The following is a 22,746-nucleotide window of genomic DNA, read 5'->3' on the forward strand; positions in this document are numbered from 1 at the left end:
GATTTAAAAAAAAAACAGGAAAAATACAAATTTACTGTGTTGACTGCTGCTAATTCCTTTATACACATCATTTACCTCTGGAGCAAGACAGTGTTAACAGGCAAATGAGAGGAAAGGCCCTTCTGTTTTTCCTGTATTTTGACATAGCTGAGAGATTTCCTCTTGTCACACAATAATTCTTTTGCATGAAATAGGGAGAAACATGCTCTATTCTCAGTGTTAAACCTCTTCCAAAACTTGTAATTTTCTTCTGAAAATGCACCAGTGAGAATGAGGATTCTAATCCATGGCAGGCTTGGCTGGTGAATAGGCTCCTACAGGAGCTCCTGCATGCTTCTGAGCAATAAATGGACTTATTTCCATTTAGAAATTTATAAAAGAATCCGTTTATAATAATCCATTCCTGTACTTCATGTTGGTTCTGTGTCTGGGTAGGCTCAGTGCTGTTCTGATCCTGAACATTTGATTTCTTTTCATTCAGTGAGTTCCTGTCACTCCCTGGCAGAGAACAGCTCCCCTATCATAATTGCAATTAAATTCTACTTATTAGGCCAATGTAGGAGCAGGAATTTATGCAAATGAATAGGTGGGTAATGAGCTGGGGTTAAAAACCACGTGTGTCCAACACTGTAGGGCAGGGCATTAGGGCTGAAATTCACTTCAGCTGCTGTTGGGATAACATGATAGTATTATATTATAATTTCTGTGTATTCTTCTATCCCTGGTTTAGGGGTCGTTGATAGAACACTCATTTCTGACATAGTTTTGATTTCTCTTGGGATTTGGAGCTGGAAATGAGGGACTGTGTTTGCAATTTCAGTCCTTGTGGGTGTCTGGTTTCTCCAAAAGTGATGGTAGTGATCCCAGTCACTGCTGGGGATAAAGCAATGGGCATTTTCTCTGCACAGGGATAACAGAAAACCCTTGATAGAAACAGCCTGTTCCATTTCATGGTGTTCCTGTTGACACCAGCTGCCCAGCATGGCATGGTGCATGTTAAGGGACTTCATTTCTTCTTTTGCTTTGATTTCTCTGGGTTTCATCCCATCCTTTCCTGCACAATAACCCAGTCTGCCAATACCTGTGGAGAGCAGAAAGCAGGAATGCCAACTTTAATGTTTTAACCTTAATTTTAACCTCAATTGCTCTGTGTAAGCTCTCCTGTGTCCCCAACCTCAGACTAGCCAAGATTTGGATTCTTGATTTGTCTGCAGCAACGTGGAGAATCCCCTGTGGTCTCCCAAGGATGCTCACCCAGCCTTTGTGCAGCAATTAGAATTGACATATCCAATTAATTTATATGAATTATTGCTCTCCTAGAATCTCAATGTGAAGAGTATGGAACAGCCTTGCAGTGACACATGAACAAATTGTGCAGCAGAGCATTCACATTTTCTTTTCCATCATTTTCTTTCTACACTAAAGCAATTAGAAAGAAGGATGCTTGTAATATTTTCATCCTGTGCCATCTCTTACTCATGATAAAATGTGCTGCTGGATTTCTACATTTCTTTTAATCAGATACATGCAGATCTTCCAAAAAATATTCAAAGTAAAGCATAAAAAACCAGATGTTGCAAAGTTTGGTTTCATAAAAATGCCTCTAAAACACCAATCTTTCGTGGAGGAGTTAATTTTAAATTCTAAATTCTGGGGTGCCCAGTGGTAACTCTTCCACTCTGATATCTTATTGCAAACACAGAAATAAAAGACTTCAGGAGGGGCATGTGAAAGGAAAATATTGGTTTTCTGAAATCTTGGCTTGGAGCACTGAGGGCTTTGTGGTTTCTGTCAGGAACCAGCAGAGAGTTTGGGTCTATTGCATCAAAGCAACACTTCATTGTACACTGCATTAAATGTCTGAACTCAGAATTGAAATCCAGGAGCCAGCTGAGGTTGATGATCTTGATTTGGCAGCTTTATGAAAGGCCTTTACCAAAGCTGTGTGGATTTATTTGGGTGGGAGAACCATCCCAAAGGGAGCAATTCTCAAGGCAGGGGGTGTTTCCTGGGGCTGTGCTGCCCATCCATCCCCACAGCACCTCCACATTTTGGGATTTTGTCTCATCCCAGCCAAACCCAGTGGAGCTGGGAGTCCACGAGGATTCCTGCAGTGCCAAGGGAGGGAATTCCTGCAGTGCTGATCCTGGCAGGAATTTCTCTGTCACAGGGGCTGTCCCTGGCCCCAGAGCTGTGTCCCACATGGAGGGAGGGGTTGGGAATGCGCAGGGTGCAGAGCATGGAAAATTAACCCTTTGCAGTGCCACTGCTGCCCAGAATGTTTGTTACCCCTCCCAGAAGATGCTCCAGGCAGGGGGGATGAAATCTGAGCCTGGATCCTTGGGATGCTCCAGGCACTGAGGGACAGCCATTGACTCATCCAGCTAATGGAACATTGATTCAGCCCTGGTAATTATGTTAAACAGGAGGGGAATATTAGATTATAGAGGATAGGGGAGTCTATTTTTAGAATAAAAAGGAAGATTAATACTCACTAGTGCAGGAAGAGATAAACTTCTCCCCTTTAAATGGAAAAAGTGTTATTACACTGACATAAAATTTATATTTCTTTAAGATAACCCAAGAACTCTGTGATATACAGATATATTCTTGGTTTATTCAGGTGCTGAAAGTCTTAACCATCAAATAAATTGTTCTTTTTAATGATCCTCATGAAACACATTGGTAATTCTTAGTCTTTTAATGCAAAATAATTGCACAATTTCTTAAATGGTATTTCAAATATTTAGGTATAAACAATATAATGAACATTTAAAATTAGCATTTAATTTTTTTTCTAAGGCTTTCTCTTCTTTTCCACTGGAAAGGATTATGTTGCCTTTATTCACTGCGTGTTTCATTTGCAAAATCTTTCCCTTGCAGAAAGCAAGGTCCCTTTTTCCCTTTTCAAATCAATCTGGTTTGAAATCTGTCCCATGCAATGCATGGTACCAAGCACTGCACCATGGAGAATCTCTGAGCCAAGGAAATACAGGGAGCAACTCAGTGAAAGTTCAAAAAAAGGACATTTTCCCTACAAAAAAAAACGCTTTTCTCATTTGCAAGGAGAGATTTTTTCCATGAAGATATTTTTCATAGCACTGTTACATTATCAGTGTCTATGAGCTGCCTGAATTCCTGAGTAATTATCTGTGATCAGTTATTGTCAGGGATAAATTCATCTGCATGCAAATATTCCAGCATGCACATGCATATTCATGTCACTGTTGTTGACTGAGTTGTTTGAGCAGCCTTCAGCAAATTCACAATCCAAATAGATAAATGAACTTTTTTCATACTCTCATTAATGCCCATTCAAACGAATCTTGTTACTAATTTAATTTCTATATGCTGCTCTGAATTGTTATGAATATATGGAATATTTCTCCAGAATTGGTGTGGGTTTTATGTGGAGCTCCCACTTCTGCAGGGATTTAAGTTGAATACCTGACCCAAGAGAAATGGTCAGTGTTGATGTAATATTTCCAAGACCAGCTTATCATTTATTCCCTGAACTTTGAATATTCACCATTGATTCAAATTCTAATTTTGTGTTATGTACTGAATGTCTTTTTCTCTGTAATCTTTCTGCCTTATAAGAAATAAGAAATAACCATTCTCTTCATTATGAGAGATACTTTAAAAAATGAGAAAGTGAGGCTTTCCAGGTTGGTTCTTACACAAAGCTGTTATGAAATAAACAGCAAAGTTTAATTAATCAGAAGGTTTTAGCAATGAATAATGAAGGTTTGTGATTACTAAACAGTGAATTACACATGTAGAGCTACTTTAGATACTGCAGAGAAAAGGTGAATAAAGAGCACTGAAATGTTCAGCAAACACTTGAGATGCTTCATCCTTGCACTGGAGTTCCCTGGACTGGTAACTGGGCATGCAAAGAAGAATTTGGGTGTGGTTTAGGTATTTCTGAGGCAGGACGTATCAGCAGCAGCAGGGTGCACACTGGGGAGCAACAACAGCAGGTTGCAAATGACTCATGCAGGCAGGAATTGCTAATCATCTTTAGAAATTAGCAGCTCACTGTCCAATACAGTTTTGGAGGAAATATCTTCTGCCATCCTGTGCTCCTGTTTGTTTATCACAGCATCCCCAGTCAGCAGATTGCTCAGAGCTTGTTTTCCTACACATATGGGAGAGGTCAAGCCACCCTGGCTGTCTGGCTTGCATATGTTTGGTAATTGAAGCCATATGCAGATCAGTCCATCCTTAATGCTGAAATAAAATATTGGAAACAACAATCCATGGGATGTGGAAAGAAGCCACAAAACACTCGAACCCCCTCCATCCTCCTGGGTCTCCCTTTTGTGCCCATCAGGAAGGAAATGCTGCCACAGCTTGATTTCCCCACTGGTGTTTTCCTGGGAGTTGACATTGGGGATGTTAAATGTGCCCAGATGTCAGCTTGGCACAGGCCAAGGATGCTGCAATGCACCCAGCACTTTGTCAGCAGGGCTCTCAGGAGCTTGTTATGGTCATGAGAAGGTTTTGTTGTTTTGTGCTGATGGGATATTAAGGCTTTACTCAAAAAAAAATAAAAAAAGGCATTAAATACAGATTTTTAAAATTTGCTTCCAGGGATTTTTGGATCTAAACTGTTGGTGAAGTCAGAGCTGAGCAGAAAATGTGAATTAGAGGCAGAGTGGGAGAGCAGTCAGGAACTGCTCCAAGGGATGCTGCTGAGGTGTGCAGGTAAAGCAGGAAATGTGTTCTCCCAGAGAAATTAAATCACAGGGTTGGATCAATCTCTCCTCTTTCTGAATCTGATGGTTCACCACCCCTGCAGAAATAACTGTTGGTGGTTCAGATATGTAAATAATAATTTATTATACTTTACAACTGAAATATGAGCTCTCCTCTCTTCTTGTAAAATTTTCCTTTCTTAAAGTTTTGGTGAGAATTGGCACTAAAGAGCCAAATAGCTGGGATGACATTTGGGTGTTTAGATTATTTTCAAACCGAATAAAATTCAAGGACTTGCTGAATGAATAATCTAAAACTATGAAAAATGTAAAGAGGTTTCAGATGTTAATTGAAATTTCTTCAAGGGGGAGGGGAAAAAAGGAAAACAGCCAAAATATACATGGGGAAAATATAATGAAGGTATGGTCAGCTGACTCAGAGTGGCATGAACTTTAAAAATATATGCACTTTCTTTATACTTCATGCCATTATGGCAGGCAGGCATAAATGAATAGCAGATCCCAGGTTTTTACAGACCTTATCCAAAAATGATGTTGGTGATGTGCCACAACGTGCTGGATCTCACTGTGTGACCCTGCAGGGCAGTGAGAGAGAACTTTAAAATCCATTTCCATATGCACACCCACCACACAAATATCCATCAGTGCATTAGACTGGGTTAATTCTGTGTGTGATGAATTTCCTTTCCTCACACCTCTCTGTGCTTTGGACACTTGTCCCCAGCAGTGGCTCCTCTCTCTCCACAGATCCCGTGCAGCTCTCCATACCCAAACCAGGGAGATGCTCCATCCATCCAAGCTCACCCAGTTTGGGGGAGTATTTGTTTATTCCACAATTGAAATCACTTTGCTGCATTAGGATTAAGCAGATTGTGCAGTTTGCTCAGAGATCTGTGGCCAGAGCTGCCAGGTGAAAGCTCCTTAGGGAATGTTTAGGCAGGAGATGAGGGATCTGTTAATTCCTCTCATCTTAATCAGCCCAGGGTGCACAGTGCAGCTTTAGGCTGGCCTGGAGTGGGGCAAGCCTTACATAACCTGAGATCCTTGAACAAGAAATCTGCATCTCCATCTTGACCTCATCTGCTGCTGTGCTCTCACCAGGAGCCCAATCATCTGACTCTGAAGTCTTAAAGTTAACATAAAGTTAAATAAATTTATTTTAAAAACTTATTCTGAAAAAAATACCTGCTTCAATGGTTGGCCTTAGAATCTTTTTGAGTCAAATTTTTAGGGAAAAATTATAAAGTTCTAATTCTTATCTGAAATAAAAATAACTTCTGTTAAAAATGAAAAAAAAACCTCAGGGCATCTTATTTATGTTTGATGACATTTATATATGTATATATATAGATATATACATATATAAATACATAGATTATCTCTAGAGCTATATAGATGATATATAGATGGTTTATAGATAGATACAAATATATCTCAATTGCAATGCAAATGCAAAAACTTCTGAAGAGAAAAAAAAATAATTCAGGTCTTAATTTTTTTACATAGGTTAAAATATTTAATCTTATTTCTAGATCTACTTAATTTATCTATTTACAAGATAATAGGAAGGTGGATGGAGTGCTTAGAAGCACCATGACAAGTTCCAAATTATAGACTCAGGAGACAAAGAATTGTGAGACAATTTGCTCCAGCAAGGTGGGATAATTATAATGGAAGGGAGAACAAGGGGGAGGAAAGCTGCACATAAAAAAGCATTGAGGTGTTTCAAATAATAGACTCTAATTTGTATTATGATGTTGCATATTTGCATAGCATTACCATAATTATTAATGAACTCCATACTTTTATTTTGATGAAATGTCACGTTCTGTGCACATAAACTGTGCTATGATACTGCAGTTTAACTGAAATGATGGGCAAATGTTGTTAAAGAGAGGCAGAAGGATTGGGTTTATTATATATTTATTATATATTATTATGCTAATGTACTGATTTAGGAGGAGAAAAGCTTTTAAAAAAAAAGCTGAACCAAATTTGGGCCATATTTTACTGGAGCTGCATTCCCCAGGCATGAATGGAAATTATTTTCCTAATACATTTATAATTTTCAAAACAACAGTGCCAGGATTTTATATATGCATAGAAAAGACATAAATTATTGAACATGTCAGTGTATAAACTGTGTGAACTGCATCTAACACTTTCTCCTTAACAAAACTTGGGTTTTTTAGAATTTTTTTTAAACTTTTTATCACATGGTATCATAACTTCCATCTGATTATAATACTTGTCCCTTTTTACCATGCAGGAAATTTTAAGTTTTAGGTTCCAGCCTCTAGACCTGAACTTGTGCACTGATTCATAGGATTCCTAACGAAAAATGTATCTGGCCTTTTCCAAATTACATTCAGATAAAGGATGACCTGTAAGTTCTTTTTCAAGACGAAAGCCAGACACACCTGGTGGAAATGCAGTGCCTCACCCACTTGGACTTTATGCTGTTTCAATATATTCAGTTTCAAGTTGTATCATAAAAACATCACCACAACATTTTAGTGAAATCAAAGAAGTGCTTACAGAGCCAAGGTTTTCAGAATCAGGTTTCCACTGTTTCAGAGGCTCTTAACCTTTAAATACATCCCTCCAGAAAGGAAATTTAAAGAAAAAAAAAAGTGTTTCGATAGTTATATGTGTCAGAATCATTTATGCTAAAATCAGAGTGTATGATTAATTGTGACTTTTGCTTTTATTGTGTTTTCCTGGGTTTATAAAGAACTGACTGGCTCCATGCTGTCCCAAAACCTCAGATTGTCACAGCAGAGCTGGAGCAGCAGCAGAGCCTGGCACAGCAGGGAGGTGCAGGATCCCATCTGGCTCTCCTTGCTCTCCCAGGGGAGAATCCCAGAGCTCCTTGGGGATTTTCCTGGGTGGTGTCAGAGCTGGGACTGAGCCCCAGGTGGGACAGGGGTGTCTGTGCCACCTCTCTGGGGACCAGCAGGGGAGCAGGGAGGGGAGCAGAGCATCCCCAGGGAGCTGCTGAGGGGCTGCACATCCACAAGAAATCCCTTTATGGGTGATCTGAGAATGGGTTGAAAACCAGGCTGAACTGGGGAAGAAGTGCTTGGGGATGCAGCTTTAAATCCCCAATAATTTAGAGCGTTCTGAGAGCTTTTGTGTGAAATACAGAATTCAATATTTAGGTTGTGGTGTTTAAAATGCCTTGGATGGGGTGAATTCCATGTAAGGTGCTTGGATTTCAGTCAGTGTTGTTTCCTTTCACCTCCTCAGTCAGATCTCCTGTTCTGCTTTTATTTCTCTTTTATATTCAGTGAAAATTGTAACAGCCTCAAAGTATCACCTACAGAAAAAGCTGTGTATGCACCCATGTGTTTGTGTATTTATACATATATTTATATATACATATTACACTGACTGCTCACATGAATGACAACATAGAAAAATTACTATAATTATCAAGAAATCTGTTTTTAAGGTAAGTTAAAGTCATTACTTATGCAATATAAACTATTTAGCTAAAATTACATCCTGTGCCCATTAAATTCCAATGTGCATGCATTATTTCTATCTGTGTATGTCACATTACAGCAAAGTAATTTCATTATAGCTCTACCTGCATGAAAAAAATTTGGAGGGGTTTTCCACAGAAGAAATAAAAACTCTTCATATTCTGTAGGTATTTCATGCTTGGCTTTTAGTCTGCAGATGCTGGTGTTAACAAAAACTGATTAGCACTTGGCTATTTTTTCCCCATTATATTAATCATTCTTGATCTTGATGTTGGCAGCAATAATTTGGCCTATTTTATCTTAGTAAAATTCTCTCAGGTTGCTTTATTAGCATAAATTCCTCCTTTGTGATGTTATTGCTTACCTGCAGTAAGGTATGAGAACTCCTGAAGCCACAGCTGAAGATTTTTTTCATTCCACTTCTTTGAATATGTAAAAAGCTCAGATCTTAAATTGTCAGTGGGATACAGAATTTGCTCAATTATTTAAAAATGGAACTTCAAACCAGAGTGTACAAAACAGAGTTTTTGGCAGGAATTGTGGCACAGGCACAGGGCAGGAAGGGCCATGGTGAATTTTGTTTAGCTGTTTCTACATTTTGGGTTTATGACATTAAAAAGAGGAAATATCTATTTGGAGGCAGATTTCCTATATTTCAGTTTCCAAAATTCCAATTTTAACTATAGGGAGTATTCAACAACTTCTCTCTTATGTTGTATCTTCTCTGCACTGGGAAAAAAAAAAGGCATTTTCTCCTGTCACCTGAATTCTACAGTTTCTGACAACAGCCACCTGTTTTCTGTGCTTCAGAAAAGCCAGTCAGGTGTGAAAGCCTGGGGGGATCTGTTCCCTCAGCACCTCCAGAACCCCAGAACAGCAGGAGAGGGGAACTGGGACAGAGAGCCTGGAAAGGGGAGAACTGAATTTTGGAGTTATCCTTGCACCCAAATCAGCTGCACACCTCACTAAGAAGTGTCACAGCTTCATCCTGGCGTTTTGCTAATGATACTCTTCCATAATCAGCTTGTCTGCCTCTGATCTCCCACTTGTGTTTCATTTCTCCTCCTGAAATCCTGCTGTCAGGAATTGCTGAGCTCCAGCCTGGAACACGGATCAGTGCTGAATAAATCAGATAATCTGTGTGGCTCTTTTGAGTGTGTGCAGGCAATAATGCTGTCAGTGCACATACAGAAGTTCTTAGTGTTGGATCTGTGCTTTTAAATGAAATAACTTCAACATTTAACAGATTTTCCAATCATCTGTGTTCAAGGTGTGCTGTTACTTTGGCACTTTCTGCAGCGTTCCTGTCCAGCTCCCTTTTTCTGAATTGGAGTGCTGGTGACTTTGGGCAACTTTCTGTTCTCATTAAGCAGCTTCCTGATCCAGATTTCAGGATAATTTGACAAATTATGTGGCTGTGCGGTTCTAGACAGGCAACATCTGGGGTTGTTTTGGCAGTCAGGATTCATTCTCTAAACTTGTATATCCATTCCCACTAATTGAGTCATTTGATGATGGAACAACCTGAAGCATCATTGAAACAAAACCAGGGAATGGAGCAACCCTTGTTTATTTTTCCCTGCTCTTGGGATGAAAAATAATCTTGCTTATGCTAATGGCACCCTCTTGTCCTTTTTAGAGGTTTTCTCTCCTATTTTTCTGTCTTTCTTTATAAACCAGAAATTATATCCAGGATTTACAGTGCAGGAAAGAAACCACTTGAATCTCCTGCCAGGAGACAGAATTTTCCAGGCTCAGGAGCATCATTTCCACGGCGTGGCTCACAGGAGCAGCACACATTTAACACAGGGGAGCAGAATGTGTGGCTGTGGAAGCTGAATCTGGCCTGGCAGCTGTGATAATGATTCAGCCTGGCAGCTCTGAGACTCTCTCAGTTACACCATGGAGAGGAGGTGCCTACAGGAATTAGGGGAGGTCTGGATGCTGCCAGTGCCATCCACAGGCTCCTCACCTGCTTAATTATTGCCATAAAACACAGTTCTCTGTTTTCAAACATGCCCACTGAATTATAATCGATGCAGTTTAAATTGGGGGTACCCACTTGGCTCTTTTCTCCTCTGGAACAATCTCCTCCATTCCCCATCACTTTAGGGGCTGACTCTGGAAGCCCAGAAGAAGCCACAGCCTCTCCTAAAATCCTGCCACAGCATCAGGATGCAGGGATATTTCCAAGGTTTATTTGTGAGCACTTTTTTCCCATTTGGTAGCTGATTACAGTTGTTTGATTTAATTTTTAAATCTTTGATTTAGATATGCTCAAATCTAGAACAACCCAATGTCTCTGTCTTCTACAAAGGCATTGATTTGCTGTCACTTTTATAATAGTTTTATCTTTTCCCCTTTATTGTGCCCCACTCAGTCTCAGGTAAACCACTAACTTGCATCAGCTCTTCTACTGTGCTGAAAAATTTCCTTTCACCTTCTGATTATCTTTATGGATACATTTTATCTATGTTTTGCTGCATTTTAAATTTTATGTGGACACTAATTGAGGTTGTCATTGGCATGTAAGCAATAAACTTCAAGATAAAGCAGAGAACTTGCTCACTAGGTGGATTTCCTCACACACATTTCCTGCTCAGCCCTCTGTGTTTTCCAGGGACTGGAGATCTCTCTGGCTGATTACCTTTGCTGGGTTCTAAAATACTCTCTGGTATTTATAAATTCAGTCATCAAACTGTGTCCTTTCCTGCCTGACCCCTCTTAAAAGCAAAGGTTTCCAGAGCTTTTATGTAGTAAGTTATTGGGAGATAACATATATATTGTAACTTATATATTTTTTTAACTAAGATAACTTAGATTTTTTTTTTTTCTGCATAAAGCAACCAGGGGGATCTAGTTCATCATCCTTGTAATGTGCTGCTGAGTGTGCAGAACGAAACTTGTTCTGAGGGGAAAGCAGGCTGTGGTTGAGAGCTGGAAAAGGCATCCCAGAGCATCCACTGAGTCATCACCTTGGCATGAGAGGAAAACAGAGCAGGGGAGGGAATTCCTTCAGTGCCTTAATAAAAGATTAGATGTGATACTAACACATGACACATTAATATCATACTCAGCTTGCTTTTTAAACTTTTCCAAAAGGGAATGGCTTTCTTTGGTGACACTGCTGCTAACTGTGCTGTGTTTGTTTTGGGGAAAAAGGTTGAGGAGAGGGTTTTTTTTCTCCTCTGTAGCAATTTAATCTTGAACTGGATGGTCTGGTCCCTACCATGATGTTTTAGCTGTGATTCAGAGCTAATGATGAAATTTATTCTCTCTCTAGTATTTAAACCTAATTCTTTGCTGTCAGCTAAGGTAGCAAAGTGTTTCATTTCTGGGAGATTTCCCTCCAAGCTGGAGGCAAGGCTTTGATTTATTTCTCAGAGTGAACTTTGACAGGGAGAATGGCTGGCAGGGAAGGCAGTGTCCCCAGTGCCAGCTGTCAGAGGTCCAAACCACTTCTCCAAGTGTTTGTTTGTGCTTTGATTGCTTTCCATACAACCCCAGTTTATCATCTTGTTATTGCTCAGTGTATTTCCCTTTTTTGGGGTTTAAAATTATTATTTCTATACAAATATGCATCTGTCAAGAAGTGTATTCTTTTCAATTTTTTGTTTTCTGCTTGAGGAAGAAGTTTAGGCAGAAATATTAATGTGTGATATTCATGATCAGTCATCCTCTGCAATATAAGCATAGCTGAAATTAACAGTGGGCAATCAATTCAGACTCTGAGAGTTGATTTTGTTTAAATGCTCATTGAATTCTTTCATGTCCTACATCCTGTGGGGGATGCAAGAAATCTGGGTTCAATTCAGCATGTTTGAGACTTTCTGTGTGAATTTGAATAGTTTAATGGATTTGAGCTATCTTTGTGCTTGCTATCTGTGTCTAAGTGTGGAATAGGTCTGGTGATAAAAGGACTGAGATATGGATGGAGGATAAAGGGACAAGGGACTTGTGTTTCAATGAGATTCAACCCTTCTCCCTCCATCAGAACTAGAACAATGGACAAAAATCTGCTCAGAGCTCTTAAATACAAAAGCCTGTCCCTGGCTGGAGTCTGTGAGCTGGAGCAGCTGTTCCTGCATTTTCTGTGCTCAGACTCTTCCCTGAGCTCCTCAGCACAGCCATGCACCCCTGTGCAGAAAGAAAGAAACTTGCACTGATGCTGAAGGGTTTGATTTGCAGCCTTGGAAAAAAAAGCTTGGATTGATGTAAAAATAGAAGTATACAGGCATAAAGCAGAAAAATTATCATTTTTCTTGTGTTTCTATAGGTTTGAGTAAGAATATGGCTTAAATAAGAAACTGTATTAGATGGTGAGGAGTTTTAGAGTGTAGTGATGTAGTTGTGTGGGGTAAGCTGAGAGTTTAGGTGTTATAGAAGTGTGTGTGTACATGTGACAACAGGTTATTGGATAAAAGTACACACAGTGAGACAAAATTAAGTAAAGATGAGAGGTTAGTAAAACAAACTTTATAGCAACTTTCTGTTGGATTAAAATGTTATATTGCAATGAAGAAACCCTGCCTACTTTGGGTATGGCTGAATTCTTGCTTCTCTAAATCTCACGATGTCTGATGTATTTCAGAACAATGAATGAACCTGGGAATGAATGTTGAGCTTTGTCTTTATTGAATCATGTGAAACTGCACCTACCTAATCATCATATGATAAATAGTATGATTGATAAATGTAATAAATGTTTGGTAAATTGAATATATTATTGTTTAATTGTAATAGGAATCATGAGAAGCGATGTAATCATAACAAGAATAATGAGAAAGAATATTTTGGGGACCTGATGAAAATTACAAGAATTCATGCTTGGATAAGAATGTATGCAATACAACAATATGGGTTTAATAATTATTATAGAGTTACATAAGGAAAAGGGTATAAAAACCTGTCCCTCTGGAATCCATGTGGGAGTCAGATTTGGGTCTGTATCCCTGATTCCCAGAGCTCTTCAATAAAAGCACCTGCATATCCTCATCCTGTGATTCTGTTTCTAGGCTAACCTGGGGACTCACACTTGGGATCCCTCCTGCCTCTCCCTGGCTGAACCCCCTGAGCTCTGTAGGGCTGTGATGCTGTGTCCCAAACTGGGTGCATCCCGTGTCCCACCCCAAATATTCCTGTTCCATCCCCACCCCAATATTCCTGTTCCATCTCTACCCCAATATTCCTTTCCCATCCATGCACCTCAATATTCCTGTTCCATCCCCACTCAAATATTCCTTCTTATCCCCACCCCAATATTTCTTTCCCATCCCCACCCCAATATTCCTTTCCCATCCTCACCCCAATATTGTTTCTTATCCCACCCCACTATTCCTTTCCCATCCCTACCCCAATATTCCTGTTCCATCCCATCCAGGCACCACAACCTCCCTCCCTCTCAGGATGCTTCTCCTCACTGTTGGGTTCTTGCAGCTGACCACACACTCTACCAATCTTCTTCTTTCCCTCAGAATTATGGTTTGGAGACTGAAAACCTGAGGACTCTGTCTCACAAGCTGAATGCCTCGGCCAAAAACCTTCAGAACTTTATCACGGGTAGGAGGAGGAGTGGCCATTACGATGGCAGAGCCTCCAGGCGCCTGCCAAATGATTTCCTTACCTCTGTAGTTGACCTGATTGGTGCTGCCAAGAACTTACTCGCCTGGCTGGACAGGTAATGAACTGCTCCTCAGTCCCTTGTGCATGAGAATAATTCTTTGGGGAGTTTTGTGTTTGTTCTGCCTTTGCCTCTTGTGCTCTTTTTATTCGAATGTTAAAATGGCAGGTCTGGAATTCTAGCTCTAAATGTTTAGAAATTTGTGAAATGCTGGAAGTGAAATTTAGTGCCCTTCTCTGTCAGGAGAATTTAAAATTTGTTCTAGATACCTTTTGAGATTCTTTCTGTGGGATTTTGTGTGAAGTGAATATTTCCATGCTATTCTCACTGCCACAACAGGTAACATCATCAGAAATTTCAGAATGAAACGCAAGGAAGGAGAGCTTGTGGAGTTTGAGCTTTCAGCCATCAAAAAGACACAGAGAAGCTGGAGTTGAGCAAATCAATTAAGAATATTTAAAAAAAAATTATAGTACTTGCTTAGTCTGAAAATTAACTCTTATTTATCTGGAGTAGGCTGGATGTGTTAGGTACAGGTGTGATGGTTAATGCTCAACCAGCCACTGGTGTGAATTTATCAGCTGAGAATTTGATTAAAAGTATCTCTGTGGCTGTGGCAAGACAGAAACCAAAACATAAACCAGCACTTTTCTTGTTTGGAAAAAAACAAACATTGGCTTGTTTTCCTTTGTAGTTATAGCAGTAAGAGCTTCATCTGGAATCAGAATGCTCTGGAATGTATAAATGGCACCTTGGAAATCACAGTGAGAGTGAATCACCCTCCTTTACAGGATTTGTATAATCCTGGTGACATCTTCCTAACCTAATGCCAGCAGTCAGATTCTCTCAGGCTATGACCTTGTCAGTTCTTATAAATTCAAACGGGGTCAGATTCAGCCAGAGTTTGGAAAGCCTGAAGAGAATCTGAGCGTGCAGGAAGCTGTGACTAAGTAAGAATTACTGTGCTCTCTGAATGAAGGTGCTGGTTGCTGCTGAGGAGTGATGTCACACCAGAAATCACATCTTTTTAATAAGCAGTACAAAGAAAATCTGGGCTGTTGATGGTTATTTGAAAGCTCCTGTTTTTATTCTCCATAAAAATGAGAACTTCTGGCCAAAATCCAGTTTGCATCCTGCCTGCATCTTTTCTTGTTTCAAAGTTGTGCAACTTGCTGCTGGAGATTGAGATGATTTGGCATTTCTGTGCTGTAGAACTGATCCCTGTATCACATATATGTGCCTGTAGTGCAAACTGTGCTCCCTAATGCTGCATAAACCTGTCCTTCCCCTGCCCCAGGTCTCCATTTGTCAGCGTGACAGAATATTCACTGCTGAAAAACAACATTGTTCAACTGTGCCTGGAACTAACAACCATTGTGCAACAGGTAGGAGTGGCTCTCTGCTCTGAGCTCTTTCACATCACTGCTTCAAAACTGCAAGAGTGAAAAAACTACAGCTTTTACAGCACCAGGAAATTGTTACAGCATCAACTGCATCACCTCCCTGTTCTTTCCATACTCTCATTTTTTGGGGCTGACAGGAAGATTTTTGGACTTTGGTGATCCTTCTGGATAGATTGAATTTAAAATAATCCACTTTGCTCTTGAGTGGACAATTTCCTATCAGGTGATTTACCACCATGCAAGTGTTAAACAGAAGAATAAAGCCACAGTGGGAAACAGCTTAACTACTGCTAACAGGTTATTCCAGATTAAAATATAAATGATCCAAAATGTTTCAGGGACAAGTTCTTAAAATACATAAAAATACATCCAAAACCTGACTGTGGTTTCTTCAGTGAAAGGAGAGTGGAAGTTTTTTAGGGATGAACATGAAATATTCATAACATTAAACCAAGTAACTACAGAACAGATAATGGCAGCATCACTGACATTCATTAGTTAATTGTAATAAGGTACCCTCCACTAGTTCATAAAACTAATTTATCTGGTCTTTAATTCTATGTAATATATAGAATCATAGAATATTCTGGGTTGGAAGGGACCCACCAGAATCAAGTCCTGCACAGACACCCAAAAATTTCACCCTGTGTTGTCCAAACACTCCTTGAACTCAGGCGTGGATCTGTACCCCTATAACAATATAATATAATATAATATAATTAATATAATATAATATAATATAATATAATATAATATAATATAATATAATAGTCTGTTACAGTGTCTGCCCCTGAAGTGAGACAAGAGGTGACACACAGATACTGAAAGACTGAGGATAAATTGATTTTACAAATATTTACAATGAACCACTCCCCTTGTGAGTGGATAAAATATTGATGAGTGCTACTGGAATATGTGGAGAGGTCAGAGAACAGGGAGGGCTGTCTTGGAATGAAGAAAAGGAAAAAGATGAGAGGGTTGAAGGGGAAAGCAAGCAGAAAGCTTGGCTTTAGCTCCAGTTCTGTAGGGACTTTAGGCTGGGCCTGCCTGTAGTGCAGGGAACTCCCCTGCCTGCATTTCCCTGCACCCTCCCAGCAAACCAATCACAGAACTCAATTAATGCTTTTTGGGGCAGTAATGGAGTAGTAGTTCTTAAAACTTTTTTATTTTTTTCCCTCCTTTTCAATTTTATTTCAGTTCTTGGAGCAAAAGAACTAAGACTGATAAATATACCATTGTATTTTACACTATTATCCTTAATTTATAATATTCAGCTTTATTCCTGCTGGAAATCTTGTCCTTTATGCATTTTTGCAGCAGAAAACAAAGATCATTTTTGTCTTGTCTTAGTTTAGAAATTCCTGTGTCGGCATTTAATTATTTATGTATCTTTATTAAGCTTTCTCTTACAAGGTGCTTAGAGCACTAGGCTATTTTTGATTTACAGACTAAGCAAAATGAACTTCTCTACAGTATAAAATGTCCAAATTCTGGTTCTGTCCTTCAGCTGATATTGCACTTTGTTTGTGAGTTTGATTTTTCCCTATGGTCCAGGTGAAAATAGAGTAATTTTGAATTGCTGTCTCCACTTCTGTCTTTCATGTCCCAGCTTTTGGCAAATCAAATTCTGTTCTCCTCTGCCAGCAGAAGTTTGGTTCTTTATTTTTTTCCAGTTTTTCAACTCCAGTCCCAAAGCTGTCCTCCTTCTGACAACTTAAAAACAATCTTTCAGCTTAAACTCCAACTCATTCCAAGATGAAAAATCTTGGTTAGTTCTTCAGGTTACAAATCAAGTTTTGTATTTTCTTTATCTTATTGTCAGATCTGGCTTGTTTGATGCTTGTCTATTAAGATCTTTTTATGTAATGTTAAATTTAGCACCAGAAAGAGCAGATAAAACCAAATCAGGCATAGAGAGGCAGCTTTGCTGCCACAAAATCTGAGGAAAATTGACCTTAATGTGTGAAAGCAGAAATGTCTCACCTAGACCAGAACTGCAGGCTCAGCTGTAGGCTGGGATGGGAATTAAAAGGCATAACTAATAGGAACCTGGGTCTCAGATCCTTTCAGATACTCCTTGTTTTATGAATTACATACATTTTAAATACCTCATTCAGCAGTGTGAAAGCAGCAGTCAAGGGTACAGATTTGGCACATTAAGTGAGGAATGTCTTTGACATTTTGTGCAAATTGAACAGGGTTTGTGTGCACAACCTGCAGCTGCCACTCCAGGTGGATTTTCTTAACAGGGGACATTGCCCTGTAACCCCAGTTTAATATAGAAAGTGCTTATGAATCTTCCTGCTCAGATGTCCTGTGTGATCTGAGTGACACAACCTTAGATCAAATTTATTGGAATGTATTTATTATTATTATTATTATTATTGACACACCTTGCAAATGCTGTGATGAATAGTCACTTATTTAACTTTAAACAGCATCTACTCATGCTGGTTGAAAGAAAACCTCATTCTGTAATTTTAGAGGAGTTTTACAGCTGTCCATTTCTGTTTGGAAATGTGCTTTATTCTGCTCAGGTTTTTTAACCCTTTTGATCACCTTCACTAAGCTACTGTAAAAGAATTATGTCATGCACAGAGCTGCAGAAACATCCTGATTTTGGGGTGCAGTGTCCCATCAAAATATATTTATAATAATATGCAAAAAATCCCTTAGAGCAGGATATTGAGGTGTTTGAGCTCTGCCTGCTCTGAGATGGAATCCACCACAAGAACTGAATTAAATTTGGCTTTGATCATTCTTTAGCACCAAGGCTGTCCTGAGGGAACCACAACTGCAGGAACTGGGGAAGAACAGGTTGGATTTTTGTTGATAAAATGCAGCCATTGGTTAATTTTTCATTGAGTAGGAAGAGTTCCCCAGCCCCAGTGGCAGCTGGGATTCTCATTTTTTCCTCATTATGTCAAAGATGTTTAAATCTGAGGGAGATGCTTTTGATACACTCACTGACCTGCAAGAACAAACTTCTCTCAACACAAACTCTGTGTCTTACCAAAGGATGTCAGCACAACTTTTTCCAACAAAAACCAAACAAAATTTTTCTTTTCTCCCCTATATAAATGTCTAATTAACCTCACTGAGATAAATTCAGACACCTTATAATGGGTTTTTCCCCTACTTTTAACCAAATACTGTGTTTAGGATGAAGCATGGCTTTTCTGGTATTTTTAAAGCCATTTAGTTTGCACTGCAACTGCCAGGAATTGTTTGTTAATAACTTCTGTACCTGGTGTGAATTTTAAATGAGCCCTCCTTGGCTGGACCAGACAACCTCCAGAGGCCCCTTCCACCTGAATTACCCTGAGATTCAGCAGCTGCCATGCAAAACCTGGGTGGTTTTTTCAGTTTGAACTTTGCAGACTTCAGCTTTCAGCCCCTCCATCTTATTTTGCTTGCATTTGCTAAAGAACATTTCATCAAACATCTGTTCACTCTTTCCTAAAAATACACTCTGATCAAATCTCCACCTTTGAAATGAGGCAGTTCTGTGCACTTGCCATTGTATATTTGCCTAATTCCAGGGTGATCTCTTCCTTTTGAATGTCTGGATTTCAGAAATATTTCATTTTATGCATGCCAGCAATGTATTTTGAAATATCACTGTCATATCCACCACTCCAAGACTGTGTAGAACTTTCCTGTGCTGTTTTGGGCAGTGCTCTTTTATAAGGTCTCAGTTTCTTTTCAGTAGTTGCCTTAACCCACACTGTTTTATAGGAATAAGTTCATAAACTAAATATTTCTCATTTTTATGTGTTAGCCAACCATCCTCAAGACCTTGCCATAAAACATTCTTCTTGGTTTCAGCAAATTTTTTGCGGTGCTTGCAATTCTTCCTTCGTTCAGAATTAGAAATTGAAATTTTGCCTAGATTATGGGTGAGCACAGGTCCCACTGACCTTTTCTCTGTATGAATATGCAGAGGAGCAGTTTCACTTTGTCAGAGACAGGGGTGTGCTGCACTTTTCAATTTTGGATGCTCAGGACAGTGCAGTCCTTCCCTGTGACTAATTTTGTAATTCCTGGGTTTTATCCTTTTACAGAGGGGAAATAGAACACAGCTACTAATTTCAAAGTTATTTTAAACTCTAAGAACTAATATCTTTATCATGTCATCTTGCTACTGGAGAATGTAGAAAGAATGTGACTATAACTATTATTTCTTTTCTAAGAAAAATAGATCAACATCCTATAAGTGGTAGTCCTGGAAGATTATTTTTTTAATGAGATCCCTAGTGCATTGCTATGTATCAGAGGAAAATAAATCAGAAGAATATTGTGACCTACATATCTTAATATTTTAGTATAACACTGCAAGTGCTTTTAACCTCTCAGTTAAACTAGTCTGATGTACTAAAAAAAAAAAAAAGTCAATATACATCTATTTTGGAAGGAATCCCAAAGCCATTAACATATTTCATGCTAATGTTATCTTGAATGTGCAACATAAGTACAACTAACATTAATTCTGCTCTACAAAACAGTAAAATTTCAGTTTTACTGTACATGAGTCTTCTATTCTTTGACCTGAAGTAATTAAGTTTGTTCAGAGGGAGGTTCATACTGCATTTCTAGCACAGAAATTAAAGGAATAATTTAGACAGGAACACTGGCTCTGAAGTGAAGCTGGAAGCCCTGCTGTGATCATTTTGTTCTCTTGGTACGTGGAGGGTTAAAAGGAGATGGTGGATGAGCTGTTTGAAGTGTGCAAAACTTGTAGGAGAAACTGCCTTGGGCATTGCCAGCCAAACTGACTAATTGAATTCTTTTTTGTGCTCTAGAAAATAACAGTTTGAATACAGAGGAAACATCAAAGGGATGCTTGACCATGAAATGTTAATATAAATTCTTCTCTGTTGCTTGGTGCTCCCAATCTTCTGATTTTGACTTTCTCATTCTGAAGCAATATTCTTTAAACTGTAGTCACTTAGAAATTAATTTCTCCACAGGAGCAGCAATCCTCCAAAATAAATATTGACCTTCAGAGCTGAGGGAGGGGCAGTTCCTTGGGCTGAGGGTTTGGAGCAGCTGCCTCAGATGGGCTCAGGGAAAAAATCATCAAAGGGATTTTTGGGAGAGCTGGATGGGGACAGCCAAGGGTTTGGGATGCTGGAAAAGGAGAGCAGAGACCCCCAGAGGGTGTCCCAGCCCAAAGTGAGAGTTCAGGCTCAGGGAATGAGGGGTTGGAATTATTTCATGGGAGACCTGAAGCAATAAACTCTTATTATTAATATATTAAGATCCAGTGAAAAGATTAAATCTTGAGTACTAGAAGGAATCTTAAGCTGCTTGAATATTCTGAGTTGGAAGGGACCCACACATCAAGCCCAGCTCTTAAGCCCACACAGGGATAAAACCTCACCTTGCTGTTGCCATCACCAGGCTCCAACCAACTGAGGGAATCTCAAGTTACTTGAAGGGACATTTCAGGAATTATCAGTAAATTAAATTTTACTTGAAAGCTTATTCAAGGAAAAAAACTTAATACAGAAGACAGGTTTTTTAAATTATCCCATGTCTTGCTCTGCAGAAATGTGGAATAGCACTTGGAGAAGGATTTAACAATTTCCCAACATAAAAAGGGGAGAAGGAGCCCTGACCAGGGCTGCCCCCAGAGGGGAGCAGGACCTGGGGAGACCCTGTTCTAATCTCACTCAGATCTTTTCTGCATTTTCCTTTGTGTTTTATGTTTCAGCAGAGCATAACCTGAGATGTGGAGTGGCAGGAGGAGGAGGGGCAGAGCTGCAGGGGATGGATCAAACCCCAAATTGGCTGTGTCCCAATTTCCAGAGGGTCACACTGGGGGAACTTCCAAACATTAATAATTAATAGAGGCAGCAGATCCCTTTTAGCAATTTTTATGGCTTGTTTCCTAAAAGAAAAACAATATTTTGACCCCTGTAATAGCACTAAAGCAAAAAGCAAGGTAAGGGTGGCACTGAAATTACAGAGTGTAAGATTGATTATTAAAATGATACCTAAAATAGGAAAATGCCAACTCCAAAAGTAACAAGTCTTAAGTTCATCAGGAATATGTAAGAGATTGTTATCAGCATAAACCCTTCTTTCATTGCTTATTAGGAAATTTAATGTGACATTCATTTAATTGGTTTTGTTCTGTTTTACCACAGGATTGTACGGTGTATGAAACAGAAAATAAAATTCTTCATGTGGTAAGTAATTCTGCTTTGGTATTCTCTCTTTTTGCCCCACACATGGAATTGATTTTTTCCAAGAATAAGGTTGCTATAGGAAAATAAAACTCCTTACTCTTTGGCATAATTTCTGATGAATTGTACCAGTTGCTAAAAATCAAAGTTCCCTGCAGTAATGCTCTCTGTTACAGTTAATTACCAATACAAAATTCTTGTTTTATGTTTAGAAACTGCACAATGTTCTGTACAGTTAATATTCCTGCCAGGATGGACCTGGTGCATCACTGCTTGTCAGACTGAGCATTTTGTGCCTTCAGAACCCAAAAAGATCTGATGACAAAGGGGAGTGGAAGAATCTTATTCAAGATTATTGATTAGATATTGGCCTTTAGGTTCAAATACTTTATATTTTCCTGGTAGCAGCACTGAAAACCTGTACTGACACTGAGATAGAGTTAAAGCCTGTGGTGAAAGGGAACTCTCAAAGGATTTACAAGTTCAGATAAGCTTTTGACAAGCTCTGCCCAAGTGCCTGACTCTTTTTTCTTCTTTTTTTTTAAAGCCTTTTGCACATACGCTGCTTCCAGCAGGGATTAAAATCTGCCATAAAACATTGATGTGCTGTTAAATTTAGAAAGCAGTGACTTTTAGAGGGGGGAAAAAAAAAAAGCTTACTATTGCAAACCTGGGTATGAATAGAACTTTTAAAAGCACCTGATATCTTCTGGGAGTTGGAGTGTGTACACACACACACACACACACATATATATATATTATTAATTAATTTATTTATTTTTAACCCACAATTCTAACTGTGGCAGGGACACCTTCCATAGACCAGGTTGATTGAAAATTTCTTTGTTATTTATTTTACTAAAAAAGCTATTTTCATGAGGCAACTCTAAGGTTAAAGCATTACAGTAGAAAGTAGAAAGTCTTGTTCTCTCTGGGGTTTAGTCTGCTTCTAATCTGGGAAAATTCTCTCAAATTTTGAGGCACAGAGAGGTTCTCAGTTGGAAACATCTTGCTATGCCAGTGATTCACAAAATTAAAAAATAAAGAATGCACTGAATAAAGAATGTACTCACAGGAGTACAAGGAGTGCAAGGACCAACCACACCCAGGATTTTTTGAGTTTCTCCATCTCTGCTGGGAGAAGAGGAGACCCAAATTGTGCTCAGGGGTTCTGGCCCTGAGCTAGAACTGCCTGAAGTGTTTGTGGAGATGCTGCCCTTCAGCTGCAGCCCCACACCTCATGGGATGCTTTGCATCTTGCAGCTGACACAAACTCCAGATGCCACCCCAGGGCTGTCCCTGGATTTCCAGATGAGTAACTGC

At 39.2% G+C, this 22,746-nt stretch overlaps 1 protein-coding gene across 2 annotated transcripts in view; it reads left to right on the forward strand.

Annotated features, from left to right (window-relative positions):
* The window catches only part of LOC117002782 (connector enhancer of kinase suppressor of ras 2-like), a 165,259-nt gene that overhangs the window by 64,747 nt on the left and 77,766 nt on the right, over positions 1–22,746 (forward strand). For both annotated transcript variants that reach the window (XM_033072191.2, XM_033072192.2), the window contains 3 exons: positions 13,684–13,886; positions 15,127–15,214; positions 21,385–21,426. In XM_033072191.2, the coding sequence (XP_032928082.1) occupies positions 13,684–13,886; positions 15,127–15,214; positions 21,385–21,426 (333 nt within the window). The remainder of the gene's footprint in view (positions 1–13,683; positions 13,887–15,126; positions 15,215–21,384; positions 21,427–22,746) is intronic.

This window comes from Catharus ustulatus, chromosome 14 (assembly GCF_009819885.2).
Source record: "Catharus ustulatus isolate bCatUst1 chromosome 14, bCatUst1.pri.v2, whole genome shotgun sequence".
Classification (NCBI taxonomy): Eukaryota; Metazoa; Chordata; class Aves; order Passeriformes; family Turdidae; genus Catharus; species Catharus ustulatus.